This window comes from Cheilinus undulatus, linkage group 4, assembly GCF_018320785.1.
Source record: "Cheilinus undulatus linkage group 4, ASM1832078v1, whole genome shotgun sequence".
Lineage (NCBI taxonomy): Eukaryota > Metazoa > Chordata > Actinopteri > Labriformes > Labridae > Cheilinus > Cheilinus undulatus.
Genome location: NC_054868.1, coordinates 44,194,524 through 44,209,434, shown reverse-complemented (window position 1 = coordinate 44,209,434; position 14,911 = coordinate 44,194,524). Strand labels below are relative to the sequence as shown.

General features: G+C 39.2%; 2 protein-coding genes across 2 annotated transcripts in view; one reads left to right on the top strand and one right to left on the bottom strand.

The window, feature by feature from the left end:
• Positions 1-5,607, bottom strand: part of slc5a10 (solute carrier family 5 member 10) — a 39,312-nt gene extending 33,705 nt beyond the window's left edge. Inside the window, exons 1-7 of the mRNA XM_041785244.1 lie at positions 5,536-5,607; positions 3,824-3,928; positions 3,290-3,349; positions 2,828-2,932; positions 2,614-2,719; positions 2,419-2,499; positions 757-962 (exon numbers count right to left, since the gene is read on the bottom strand). Coding sequence (XP_041641178.1) covers positions 757-962; positions 2,419-2,499; positions 2,614-2,719; positions 2,828-2,932; positions 3,290-3,349; positions 3,824-3,928; positions 5,536-5,550 — 678 coding nt within the window. The 5' untranslated portion in view covers positions 5,551-5,607. The remainder of the gene's footprint in view (positions 1-756; positions 963-2,418; positions 2,500-2,613; positions 2,720-2,827; positions 2,933-3,289; positions 3,350-3,823; positions 3,929-5,535) is intronic.
• A 4,339-nt stretch (positions 5,608-9,946) lies between these two features.
• The window catches only part of chtf18 (CTF18, chromosome transmission fidelity factor 18 homolog (S. cerevisiae)), a 25,164-nt gene continuing 20,199 nt past the window's right edge, over positions 9,947-14,911 (top strand). The window contains exons 1-5 of the mRNA XM_041784168.1: positions 9,947-10,182; positions 12,509-12,586; positions 12,675-12,819; positions 13,096-13,285; positions 13,411-13,503. Of these exons, the coding sequence (XP_041640102.1) occupies positions 10,095-10,182; positions 12,509-12,586; positions 12,675-12,819; positions 13,096-13,285; positions 13,411-13,503 (594 nt within the window). The 5' untranslated portion in view covers positions 9,947-10,094. The remainder of the gene's footprint in view (positions 10,183-12,508; positions 12,587-12,674; positions 12,820-13,095; positions 13,286-13,410; positions 13,504-14,911) is intronic.

Below are 14,911 nucleotides of genomic sequence, written 5' to 3'. Positions count from 1 at the left end.
TTAAGGTTAATCAAAACATGCAACCAATAACACAACACCCTCTGTACCTGTAATGCCAATGTAAAACAAATAGGACAAACGTCCGGCAACAAATGCCAAATAATGGACACTAAACCATGTCTTACCATTAAAACTGGATATAGGGCTAAGTAGCTTAGCAGTCCACCTCTACTTCACACATTGTTTTTCTGATTGGTAGAAGTTTCCAGAGGTATTCTAATTAAACAGTTTATTTTGAGAAATCCACTTATCCTCAGTGTAGTTTGGACTTTTGTGGTGAGCCTCTAATAGGCGCCAACAGGGGAACTGTATTTTAAAGCAGCTCTGCAGCAACAATGTTTTCAGCTTTTTCTTTGCCAGCACATAAACATGCACACTTGTGCCTGTGAGGAAGACTGGTTTTACTCCCCACTTTATTTTTCTCTAATTGTTTTGTTTTGAGAAAGCTTTCTCACCTCTCTCCACTTTATTTTGGACTTTTTTGTAGCTAGCCTGTAGTGATGATCAAGAGAGCTGCATTTTACAGCACATCTGCGTCAGTTGTCTGGCCAAATGCTTCTTTATACATCGTTTTCCAAATTGATGAAGAGATACTCTAACTGTTCAAACTATACTAAGGAAGCTTTCCCCAATGTTGTAAGAGCCTCTGTTACATGTCTCTCATGGCCACCAGGGTATCTGTGTTTTAAAGCACTCCTGCAGCAGCTGTTTGCAAGATTTCTTCATATGCCTCTCTCTGTGTTTGTATAAATGTACCTGGTCAGAGCACCAGTACCACGTGGCCAGTATGGTTAACCCCAGAGTCATTCCAGGCCAGGGCAGGTCTCCGGTGACGGCGTCTCGGAACAGGTGCATGGCGTCCTCACGAGGCAGGTGGCAGGTGCTGTTGGGGATGATCTTTTTGGGAACCGCCATGCTGTACACTTGCTCCAGGTTGCCATAGCCGCCAATCTTGTTGAAGGCTGTGAACAGAAACCACAGGTACACGCCTTCCAATAACTATTGTTATGCTATTTTATTGTGCTGTAATATGAGGTTTAAAAAAATAGCTGACATTTTTGGATGTTTCAAAATGATACAATCTCTGTTCAGCCAAAAATAACAAACAGATATTAAGGCATATCTTAAACCATAGCTAATTGTCCAAATTGCACCAATACATTGACAACTTTCAGTACCAAAAACTTGGCAATGCATTTTATACAGTGACATTTTCTGGAGTGGGAAAGTTTGCATGCACTCTATTGCAATTTAAAACAAGAAACTACCCCATATTTGGTGTCTGCAACTTTGTTTGTCAACATGGTATGGGAGCATGTACCTGCCAACATATAGGTTTCAAAATATGTGTGTTTTTGGGGGGATTTTTGCACCTGTGTGAGTCAACATATGTTCCCCCTTATATGTTGAGTCACACAGGTGTAGGTTTAGCTTCTTTGTAACCAAGACAGGAGACCGCCGAATAATACATGGACAGCATGAACTAGTATTAAGATAATGCAGAGAGGTGATGAGATAATGCATCTGTCTGCTCATGCATATAGCTCACCCTTTGATACAGATTGTGGGTTGGCAGGTCACAGGGACAGAGGGGTTTAAATTTTATGTTGCCGTGGACCGTGTGTATGTTGCATGAGTCATACGTGATCAGGTGAAGGAAACTGATTCTCTGTTAGGTTAGCCTTTTCATAGTAGAGCCATGAAAATTACAAATTTCCTGGGAAAATGACAAAAATGGAGGAGGGAGATAGGCCAAAAGTACTAGAGAAACCCTGGAAAAGAAGGAGCGTTGGCAGGTATGTCAGAACAGGTATTGTGGTAATAGGCTTCCCTAAGGTGTAAAGCTGCATCAGTGAGGAAAATGAAATGGGATTGGAATAGGAATATTACAAAGCAAGGGTTAAAATGAGACCCAGTAACCTCAACCTTTGACTCCCAGCATTGAATCAGTTCATCCTTGAGTCAGAATGGACATTTATGCAAAGTTTGCAGAAAATCCCTCAAAGTGATCTTGTGAAATCCTGTTTACAAGCAGGAATGGACACGTGGCTTAATGGCCTTGGCTATTACCTGTGACCTCTAATATTTAATGGAATCATTCTTGAGTCAGAGTGGACATTTATGCAACCTTTTGAAGAAAATTCAACAGAGCAGCCTTCAGATATCATGTCCATAAGCAAGGGATGGACATGTAATGTCCTTGGCCTTTATAATAAAAATTAGATATGTGTTGAGTCAGGGTGGATATTCGTGCAAAGTTTTAAGAAAATCCCTCAAAGCGTTCTCAAGATATTTCGTTTACAAAACTGGCTTGCACATGCACACTTATGGAGAAAACATAATGCCTCTGGCCTCGGCTATTGTTTACGAGTCATCAAAATTCCAGTATTGTGACAAGCCTAATAAAATAATACAAACCAGTGATTGTTAGGATGATCGCCCCAACGATCATGACAAACGTCTGCAGAGTGTCGGTGTAGATCACAGCAGCAAGACCACCTGAAAGAAAAGGTGGGCATCTTTAATCTCATGATACCACTCCATTATTTATAAAAAGCACACTGATTAACCCTGAGGAAACTATGTGATATGTTTATGTTGATGTTTGTGCACCTGCGATAGTGTAGAGAGCTGTCACCACAAGCATGAGGACAGTGGACAGGTAGAGGTTCCAGCCGAGGCACACCTGGACAAATAATGCTCCAGAGTACAAGTCAGTCTGGTGATGGAAACGTAACACGTCTGTCAACAATACCAGCAATAGAACCAGATTTACAGGAGATTATGTAGAATTGATTTTTTGGTTGTTCTTGCGATGTAGTCGTACTGAAATCTTTGTGAAGACAGACAGCAGCAGAGACAACACAGCCAGGTAGGTTCTGATCCTCTCTCCTCCAAAGCGACGGCCCAGGTACTCCGGCATCGTCACAATCTGAATGAACACGTCAGCATTTTAGACATGAAGAGCTACACAGAAAGTTCAAACTCAAGACGCTCCAGACAGTCCCAGAGGTCCAGTATGATGTATTTATTAGCATCTAATGTGAAGAACTTTTATTTGTTCACACTTCCTGATTTTAATATAGTAATTATGTGCTGATAACATAAATTATGTTTCCTAGAAGACAACTGCATGCGTGTGTGAGACAGGAGTATTGTAACACCCTGTTGGGGAATTTTTAAGGCGGGGAATGGTGATAAGGAGAATGTCTCTTGGCACCTAAATGTACCTGCAGAACCAGCCTTAACAAGCAGACGCTTAACTCTGTGTGAGCATGTGCAAACTAACCCCTGAAGAAATGTAGACAGGCACAAAAACCCAGGCAAGGGCGAGCAGCACATATGTGGCCTGGGAGAAAGAGGAAAAGAAAGCACAAAGAGGTGAGACAGTAAGTTTCCTAAATAACTGAGGTCAAAGTTTTATCTCCTTAGTTTCCCCTCAGGCTCATGTGCGAGCATGTGTACTGTTATGCCCCATTTAATACAGATGGATGGAGTTAAAGATGTGCTAATGCTACCACCTGCAGCAGAAAGCCTGTAACTGCTGTTACCCAGTTCAAAGCCATAATTTGAAAAAAACAACTTTGTCACACTAATGTCAGTTGTCAGGAATGATTTACTGTAGCTGTCTTTTTTTCTTGTGTTTATTCAGCCAGCCCCATAAATACAGCTCACAACAAAAGAAACATAGATTAGTCGACTAGCTCAGCTTCATTCCACTCTACGCTGTGTTTACTGAACATTAATGGGTCATCAGATCGGGTCTCTTAATGTTTTGTTGAATCTCTGATGTTGATGGATGTGTGTTTCTGTGTCTGCTCACATTCCATTCAAAGCCGGTGACAGCAATGCCTCCAGCAGCTCCGGTCCCAGCCAGGCCGATAAACAACCCTGAGCCCTCTGAGCTGGCAAAGAGAGATGCTCCAATCTGTGCACAGCGGGGAAGCAATAAGTATTTTATTCAGGAACACTCGTACAACAATGTTAATTATTCTGGGAAAAAATAAAGGCTTAAGTGTACCAGCCTGAGTGTGGTGTGCAGATGAACACAGATATGTATGAGTCACAGTGCATTCAGAGAGTATTTGACCCCTTCACTAGTTAAAAGTTTGATACGATACTTTTAACCCTTTTTCCAATTTCTGCAACGTCTTTGTAACTTTTTGCCTTTTTTGGCTGACTTTTGCCATTTTTTTGCCCATTTTTGTTGTTTTCTAACACTTTTCACCCATTCTTTTAGCCAATTTTGTTAACTTTTATGCCACTTTTATACAGTTTTTACCTTTTCATCCATCTCTGTCACTTTTTTAACCACTTTTTGCCTATTTTAGCTGCTTTATGCTACTTTTGACCATTTTGGCTGTATTTAACCCACTCTTTGATGCTTTTTGCCCATTTTGCCTCTCTCGGCCCATTTCTTGCAACTTTTTTTTATCATTTTTTTGTCACTTTGAGCCCATTTTCCCCAGTTATGCCACTTTTTGACTTGACCATTTTTGGAACTTTTAACTAATTTGGCCACTTTTCACCAATTCTTTTGCCTCTTTTTTACCACTTTTTGTCCATTTTTAACCCATTTATGCTACTTTTTTATATTTCAATCTATTCTTGCAACTTATCATGCATTTTTTGTCTTTTTTTCCACAAATTCAATTATTCACTACCTTTCCAAAAAAAAGTTGTCTCAGTTGTGCACATCATAGCCTAAATCAGAGGTTCCCAAAGTGGGCTGTGGGTCCAGCCAGGTGGCATGTTGTCATGACAAGAGGGGCGTGGCAAGTCAAGGCTAAGCAACACCAGCTAGTGGCTTAAGCACTGCAGAAGAGGCGCAGTTCATTGATGTCACCCCATATTAAATGATGCGGTTGCGGTTCAAGTCCAAGGCATGGTCCGCATTTTGGATTGGGGTGAAAAAGGAGTATCCACTGCTAGGCAGGAGAGCCCTGGCCACACTGCTCCTTTTTGCAACATCCTACCAGTGTGAGATAGGTGTTTCTGCTGTCCCCTCAATCAAGACAAAAACCAAATCAATGCTGGACATTGAAAATGAACAGAGTGGCAATCTCACAGCTGCAGTCAAGATTAACTTTTTATTCTCAAGGAATCGTTCATCTTCAGAGGGTCTGATTTTAAAAACTTTGTTTTAGGCGATGGTTATAATTTCTACAAAATTGTTGGTTCTATCCACATTGTTAACATTACAAAAGGTGATTTTGTTTCAATTAAAGGGGTTTATTTAATGAAATTCATGTTTTTTGCTTTGATAACAGTGGATATTATTATTTGAGTTAAAAATAAAATATGGTTATGACAGCTTAACTTTACAGTGGACCATGAGTTTGGCCCCCAGTTTGGCTGGGACCCAGAAAGCTCTCCCCTTTAATCCCAAATATTCCACTATTTGGAGTCACTCTTAGTATCAGATAATTGCAGATAAGGAAAAAAAATCATCACTTTAAATTCCTTCCTCCAGCTTGTTGCCTTATTCATAAATAATCACCAAATAAATAAATAAATCTGTATAGATCAACTCACCGGCCACCAGGCCATGTCCCGTCCAGCCAGGAAGTATCCGCTCAGAGTATTTCTGCTCACCCTGCATGATGACTGACAGAGCAAACAGTTATCCAGACATTGACATAAACTTTACAGTCACACACATTTTCAACTCCGACTCTCACCCAGATCCCCACAGCGAGGTTGAGAAGAAAGTAGGTTGCTATGACAATAATGTCAGAGATGCTGAAGGACTGAGGCAGGGCGTAGAAGTTGATGGTGGAGTTGGTCATCCTCAGTGTCCAGAGTAACGCAAATACACACTTAAAACACACAAATTCACCCACATAGACACAAATAAGCTAGATTTATCCAATTTTTACACTGTTTCTGTTAATTCTATTAACCTTTTCATATAATCTGTCAAAGAAGAGCCTCTATTTAAACACAAGAAACACCAAGAAGAGCACATCACATTCACTAAAACTCAGAAACTATCACCTAGTCTGATAAAAACTTATCCTCCCTTCAAACACAAAACCAAACGTCTCACTAACACAGACACACACACACTGAAACACAAACTCCAGCCCTTCGTAAAAGTTCCTCCTCGACTGATCTTCCAGCAGTTACCAGCCTGAGTCGGAGTGTTTGCTGTACGTGTGAAGAGGGCCGTCCCCCGGCTGAATTGATGATTAAACACATCACCTTAATGTGGCACCTGCAGCGCTGACACACACTCTCTGCTAGGGGATAATGGAGTGTGTGGTGTGGTTGACAAGTGGAGTACAGCAGATGCTCCAGTGGGCCGGAGTCCACGATGCACACACACACCAGCACACGCTGATGGTCAATCATTGGCAATGACAAGTTTATAATCATTAGCGTCTAAACACACAAACATCTGCTGGTAAGTGCCACGGACGCTGAGAGGAAGCAACAACAGGTTGATTAACTTTTCACGGTTTCACTCAGTAACTTTTAGGGGATTTCTACCCTCTATTACTAATGTTTCCTCCAACAAGCAGCAAATACCTGACAAAAGCACCAGTTTATTTTAACATAGATCTGTTTTTATGTCATCAAACAAACTGACACCAAACCTTTGATTGTCAATATTGTCCTCTATAGTTTACTCATTTAATGTTTGCTTATTTGTGAAGGGACACGTATTGAGCAAGTAAACTGTTGCCCACACACTACAGCATTTATAGTCTGGACTAATTTGCAATGCTGTCTCGAGGAGGGCCTTTCAGGGATAAACACCAATTCCAGAAAAGTTGGAAAGTTGTGTCAAATTTGAGTAAAAATCCTTTTCAATATATATTTTTAATTACTAATAGCATAGACTGATAACTGATAAACACTTTTAGGAAGTATGCACACATTCTGAATTCAAAGTCAGCAACGTGTTCCGAAAAAGTTGGGACATGAGCAAGAAATGACAAAAGGGTCAAAAACACCTGGAACATTCTACAGGTAAGTAGGTTGATTGGTAACAGGTGATTACACCATGACTGGGTGTAAAAGAAGCACCCCTGGAAGGTTCAAGGCACCCACAGTGGGGTTTGGTTCTCCACTCTGTGAAAGAGAGCATGTGCAAAAAGTCCAACACTTTATGGGACAATATCCCTCAATGTGCAACTGCAAGGACTTTAGAGATTTCACCATCTACAGCCTGGAGAAGTCTCTGCATGTAAGGGGGCAAGGCTGAAAACCAACATTGAAGGTCTGTGACCTTTGATCCTTCAGACACAGGAAGTACTGCTCAGCTCATCTGAGATAGACTGACCTAAAGTGGAAACATGTCCTGTGATCTGATGAGTTCGCAAATTGGTTTTTTTTCTGAAACAGAGGGACATTTTCATCCAGAGTGTTATCAGTGCAAAGCTCAAAAGCCAGCATCCTCGATGGTGTGGGTGTGTATTAGTACTCATGGCATGGCTAACTCACACATCTGTGAAGGCACCATTGATACTGAGAGTTACATACAGGCTTTGGAGTAACGTATGCATCCGTTTGGATGAGGTATTTTTCAGGGACTTCCGTGATTGTTTCAGCAAGACAATGCCAAGCCACATTCTGCACGAGTTGCTAGAGCATGGCTTCATAGTAAAAGATAGTGGCTACTAGAAGGGTCTGCATGAGGTACGGACCTGTCTCCAATTAAAAATGTATGATGATGTATGATGAAGCAAGAATGGGAGAAATTCTACTGTCGATACTTCAATAATCAATGTCTTCAGTCTCCAAACACACAAAAATGTACAGTGTTATTTATCTAGTTTCTGACAATGAATGGTGTTCAATGTGAGCGCTGATATTTGGTCGGTCAAGAAAGCAATCACCTGGAAATGGTGCAAAGGGAATCCTCCATTTCTCCTGGAAATTGCTGATGAGATCTGTCAGGCAAAAACTCACATATCTTTAATATTCAGTGATCAGATTTGAAAAAGAAATGGGGTAAATGAGCAGTCTGAGGCCCTCCGTAAACACAACTGAAACCCCATAAAGACAAAGTTATTTTGATTATTATCAAACGTGTCTGCATCCCACTGATATGAGTGGTGTGCTATATGTGTATTTATATTGTGTTTTAATTTTCTTTTAAATGGAAAATAAATAGAAGCTAAAAACTTCAATACAGACTAGATATAGAAAAAAGCATGTCAAAGTGTAAGAGCTCTATGCTTCAAAAACTGCAAACATGCAGACACAGCCTAATGAGTGTTTAATAGATCATAATATTGAGAATAGCACATGGTTAACATGATAAGGGGCACTCCTTTGATTTAAATCTACTTATACAGACATACAACATGGTTAGGCGATGTTTCTTTGAGCAACAACATGTTAGGACAAGAAGTCCAAGATGAGGACATGAAGACCATTGGCTGAGTTTGCTTTCCTGCTCCCTTATGTGAAATTACCTCAGTGTCACACACAAACTGCTGCTCAGTGTTTGTCTGCTGTGAGGAGCAGATGGTGGTGATAGAGGCACCCTGACGTCACACACATAATCATCATCAATCTCTCAAACTAACACACAGAGAACACATTGTCAGTGCCGAGGATGAGTCTATGTGTTATAGAAAATGAAGGAAAGCAAGCAAAAACTCAGCATTTAATGAGTCAGTTAATGTTATAGTAAACTAACTCAAACTTGTATATGACTTTTCCTGTCTTCTGACAACTCAGAGTCATTCTACACTACAAGTCACCATAACTCATCTACACAACATTCACAAATTAAAGTGGCTGCCACGTGAAGTGTCCATCAAATGTAACTGATCCCATTTAAACACATTCACTCTCAGCTGACGCAGCAGTGGGAAGAATCAAAGATTCTACCACTGAGCTACAAGGGCCCATGTTTTGGTTTTTTAGTAACTGCTTTGCTCAGGCCTGCTCAAGTATATGGTATACATCAGCGTTTCTTATGTGGCGTTGGTGAGGCACACTGATGTGCCTTGAGGAGAGCCTTAGCATGTCTTGGAAATTTTTACAACCATGCATGGTTACTTTGACTGAACAACAACTTAAGAAACTTTTACCTATGCTTGCACTGTTTTTTTTTTGTTTTTTTTTGGATACAATCATTTATTAAGATAACTACTATAACAATAATACCATTTTAAAACTCACTATATCAAAATGTTTCAATTCAAGGCACCTGGATCAGCAGCATAAAAATCAAAGAACAAAAGTCTAACAAAAACGAAAAACATATGTATATAGCTAATTGCACATATAAATATACAAAGAGAAAATATATTTTGTAAACAATACATAGATGCAGTACAGTATGTCTGTAAACAAAAATTAACACTATAAACAGGCGGTTAGAAATATAGCTTCAGATATTGACAGTAACGACATTTAAAATATGAACTAAGCTGTACAATTACAGTGATAAATTGAAAGCCAATAAACGCTGAAGTGCAAAGAGAATGATTTTAACTATAAATACATATAAAAACAGAGCAATGTGAAATGGACCAATACTGAGTAGATAAAGAGTTTGTAGTGCAATAAAATAAAAATCTAAATATATAAATAAAAAATTAACATGGGTATATGACGTGGACTGGGTAGAAAAAAAAGTGTTTTAGTGCAAAAAAGGATGGGTGGTCATCAGAATAACTCTGACTGTTAATGAGATAGCAAAGCAATATCTATCGTGTTATATGAAGACCGTAAATGGTAAAACCGTACATACCAGCATGAACTTACGTTTCCACTTAAGTTTTGTGAACATAGTAAGCTTAAAGTTAAACAATTAAATCAATACATACCTTTAACAGTAAGAAATAATCCTTCCTCGAGCGACATCCTCCGGCCAAACATTTTAACGGGTTTCAGCCGTGGTGCATGATGGGAGAATGAGTACTAGCTTCTCCAACCAATCAGATTACGAAAGGCTTTCATAACCCGGAAGTAATACACAATAACAAAATTTTACCGGGAAATCTGCTTCGTCAACGTCGCTGCCGAAGCATTAGAAGGAATATTTATGATAGAAGTCATTAAGCGTGTTTTTCAGTCAGCCAAACTCCTAAGCGACACCCTGGTTTTGTTTTACATCTGCTAGAGTTATTATGGACGAATATGACGAGTTGTTCGAGGTTGAGGATGACTTCGAGGATCGGTTCGCCGACGAGCTGGAAGCTTTGGCTGATATGGAGAGTAAGTGTCTGACAAAAGACAACTTCACAGAAACATTTCTGCATGTTTATAAAATATCGATATGTGAAAGAAACTATCCGTATTACTTGTGCCATCGCAGCTCTGGTCTCAAATATCGTTAATTACGTTAAAATGACAGCAAGACAGCGGGTTTCTAGTAACGAGAGCATGACAAAATGTAGAGCTGACACCAAATATCAGAGGAAAACAAATTAGATTTTACACTTTCACACTGTATGAGTATTTATATCCGTAAATTACACAAATATCTTAAACGTTTTGAATAGCTGTATCACAAAACATCGTTTTGCACCATGTATCACATTCAACATACACACATAAAAAGGAGAACAAAACAAAAACAGACATAAAACCCTGAAGACAGTTCCTCTATTTAGGTGTCCATAGAGAACTGTGTACACATACCTACAAAATAATTTTCACACGTACCCCCCAATTCAATTCATACATAAAGCCATATTCATACCAACATACACGCATGCATACACATACTGATACGTACCAGATGTGTTTCACCTGTCAAAGTAACATCCCAAATAAGATGAATTTGCATTATTGTTCATTTACATTTTTAGCAAAGCATGTATCTCAACTCCTGTCCTCTCTTAGTCCTGTTTAGTTCCTAGTATAGACCATGAATGTTTTCCACGTCTGGCTGTATTTGTTATTATTCAATCTTGCAATCATATTTCAGGAGCAGCCTTTTCTGTCATGACCTTCAAATACTCTAAAAGCCAAATATTTTATAAAGCCATGCTTGCATACAAATCCTTGATGTTTTTCAAAGTCTTTTGGAAAATACTGACAACAAATAAGCATTATAATCCTTGTAATAGAGCAATGCCACAGGTATTTATTCAATATACTGTACATTTGATCCTAGGAGTGAGATTTATATTACCCTCTTTTCTGTGGATAATAATAGCTCAAAATGGAAAATTGCTGTTTCACAAGACAGGTGTGTAGGAAGGCAATATGTCTTTAAAAAGAGTCCAATCGCAAATTGCAAGTCAGGCAGTGTGCAGGAATACTCTTGTAATAGCAGCGGCCTCACCCATAGACAGTAAATGTAATTTTTGGGCATCTTAATGTTTTCATTTACAACAGACAGACCACGATTACCCTGTATGCTGATATCTTCAACTTTTTTATTAAGTTGATTTTTGCTGTAAGAGTTCCCAGAAAATGTAATTACTTTGGTACTTTTAGAACTTATGGATTTAAAGGATGAAATCATATTTATATTTAATTCCTGTGCATTGAGAGCAAAAATAACCAGTCAGATTCCTTGTTGTGTAAGCATACTTAGCCAGTAAAGCTTGTTCCGATTCATTCTAACAATTGATAATATTAAAAAATGTAGAAAAACTTCATATTTTTAACTCAAAGCTGATGCAAGAGGTCATAATGAAGAAGCATTTTTATATTAAACATCATATTTTGGGGGGCAACTGAAGACACTGTCTAGATCGCATAAGCATTGCTACTGTATTTGAGCAATCAAGACTGTGTGCTGGATTTTGACTTTATCTTTTGAAATAAAAAACAAGTAGGTATTAGGTTTCCTAGAACTTCTTTTCTTGTCCTTGTGTAATCAATACAGGTGCTAATATCATTTGACTTTTACCAGAATAAAGATTATATAATGTCAGTTATCTTACTGTGTCATAACTGTGTATGGTTGAAATGACTAAAAAGTTTATGAACAGGGGTTTATTAACCAGAATAGCAAAAGGTCTATGCATGAGAAGCTGGACCAAGTGAAGGTTTCGCACAGTTTCTGAGAAGAGAAACTTTAGCAACTGAAAGACTGAAAATCTTCGCTGAGAGCCAAGGCTGGCTTATATCTTACTTGTTCACACACAAAAAGACCATATGAAATTCCAGATAAGCCTACGTTTTGATGGTTCATTGACTGGAAAAGAATGACAAAAGATTAACTGTAAAAGCTACAACAAACATGAAACAATGCCAGTAACTATGGTCATGATGGTCAACAGAAAATATCAACATTTTTAGGCCCTCTTCCCGACCTCCTGAAACACAACTAAACAGGTAAAAAATAAATGTCCAGACACTCATGTGCAAATTACTGGATATGTTGTCAAACCCAAAAGGACTGAAACACAAAAATCAAGAGCTGAACTTATAACGGCTTCTAGAGGCACAGTTATTATCAAAAATATTTTGGCCATATTTTGTTGATTGAGCAAGTAAGTTATTACTCAAGCATTAATTTTATATCTGTACGTCTTTATTACTTAAACATTACTTAAATGTCTATTCCTTTGTTTGAATTAATCAGAAGAATCCTCCAGGTTGGGAAAACGCCAGCAGCAGGACATTTCTGACATAGAGCATCTACTGGATGATCAACCCACCAGTGAGTAAACTGTCTTTGCAGCTGTTTTTGTTTGTTTTGTTTCTTGTTGGTTTATATCTTTGATGTGACCTTGTCCTCCTCCTCACAGCGCCAAAGGCAAAGCGGCAGAAACAGGAAGCGGGAGTGGTCAAACGGCTCTTCAACCCAGCCAAAGAGAGCAAACACTCGTCACAGCGAGATGACATCACACCGCCGTCCTCTCCAGAGCATTACGAACCCTCTGACGCCATCAGGTACCAGAGACTGTGTGGTAAACACAGCGTGAGCTGACAGTCATGATATATCTGTCACATGGGGTCTGAGGTTTAGTGAGAGAAAACTGATCTTCATCTTGGTCTGTAATGATTTTAAATCTAAGCTGGAGTGTGCCACAATAAGGGCCCTTGCTGAAAACTGATTACTGGTATTCATTTTAGGATTAATGGTATATCTTTAACAGGAAGTGATGCAGTATTTGAGACTCAGTACAACAGTTGATAGAGATCAGATCTTTCTGAATGTGTTTTTAGGTCTACCTCGGCTCTGTTGGATATCAGCGGTTTGGCTTCAATCCCAGAGACTCCTGCACGACCTCCCACAGCGGCTCCAGCCTCGCTGCACGTTCTGAGACGACCTCCTTTAGAGGGAGAGTTCATCACTGTGACAGACTCCTCTGGGAGTCGAGTCTACCTCAGACAGAGAGAAGACACGGGGACAAAGGTTAAACTGCCTATGCTGTGATTCATCTGGGATGCTGAATGTTCCACATTCAGGCTGCAGACCCTCAGTGTCTGTGTGTGTTATATTTCTGTATTATCTCCGCATTAATCTGTGTGTGGTTTCAGGTGGTGGAATCCAGAATTGTACCAAACTCCCAGGGTTCACTGGGGCTGCTGGCGGTGCCTATAGGTGTGTTGAGAGAACAGGAGGCAGACAGGGTGAGTGGCCAAGCTGCTGTTTGTGTTTAATCTGCAAAGTGTCCTCACATAACCACACAGTAATCACATATCAGTACAATCAGCTAAAACACTTTCTCTCAGTCCAAACATTTGATCACGATTACAGAGGAGAACAAGCCTTTTATATAAGGATGAGTGTAGCTGCAGTAATGCTTATATATTTAAATGACAGAAGACTGTAACTCACAGTGATAATTCTACATTTTTCACTTAAAGAAAGGGATGTTCTGATCTAATGACACAAACACTAGAAGGACAAGGATTAGTGTTTGAAGCTCAGATGCTCGAATATACTCATAAACAAATTCAGATTTTTCCATCCCATCTTACTTTCTTTATCGTGGCAGTTTTAGTATCAGACCTTTAGGGTAAATGTTAGATTCTCTGACATGGCCCCTAGCCCAGAACCAGGTCAGGCCAGGATCTCTGGCCCTCCTCTTGGGTCCGGCCTGGGTTGAGCTTGAGGGAAGGGGAAATGATTGACCATGGCGCTGAGATTAAAACTTGTGCTTTTTAATACAAGATGCAGGTAGTGACTACTTTGATAATTATACGTAAAAATGAAGAAATGGCATTATAAGCTGCTGTGCCACCTTTTTGTCTACTTTTGCCATTTACTGTTGCTTTTCACAAATTATTTGCCTCTTTCATTCTTTTTTTGACTATGTTCAACCATTTCTGTCACTTTTTAACCACTTTTTTGCCTCGGCAACATTTTTTTGCAACTTTTGCGTACTTTAGCCAGCATTTTGCCATTTTTAACAAGTTTTTTTGCCTCTTTTTCCCATTTTAACCACTTTTGTCAACCTTTTTGCCACCTTTATCCCTTATGTCCTTTTCCACCCATTTCTGCAACTTTTTATCCCTTTTTTGCCATATCTGCAACATCTGTTTGCAATTTTTAGTCCACTTAAGCCACCATTTTGCCACTTTTTGCCCAATTTTATTTCTTTCTGTCCATTTCTTGTCACTTTTCAGCCCATTTTTTTGGTCACTATGAGCCCATTCTCCCATTTATGCTACATTTTTTTCTACTTTTAACCCACTTTACCACTTGGAGCCAATTTTTGCCACCATTACCCACTTTTGCCTCTTTTTTTTAACACTTTTCAACAATTTTTGCCACTTTTAACCAATTTTCTGTCTCTGCCACATTGTTAACACTAATAAAAATCACTAATAAAAAGGAAATTCTGTTTTTATAAAAGGGATTTAAATTTAACAAAAAAGGCTATATTTTCCTTCAGCATAAATAAATGAAATTCATGTTTTGTTGCTTTGATAAGAGTGGTTATTATTCAGGTTAAAAATAATTGTGGTCATCACAGCTTAACTTTAGAATTGACCATGATTTTGCTGACCTCCATGGACCCCCATTTTGGCTGGA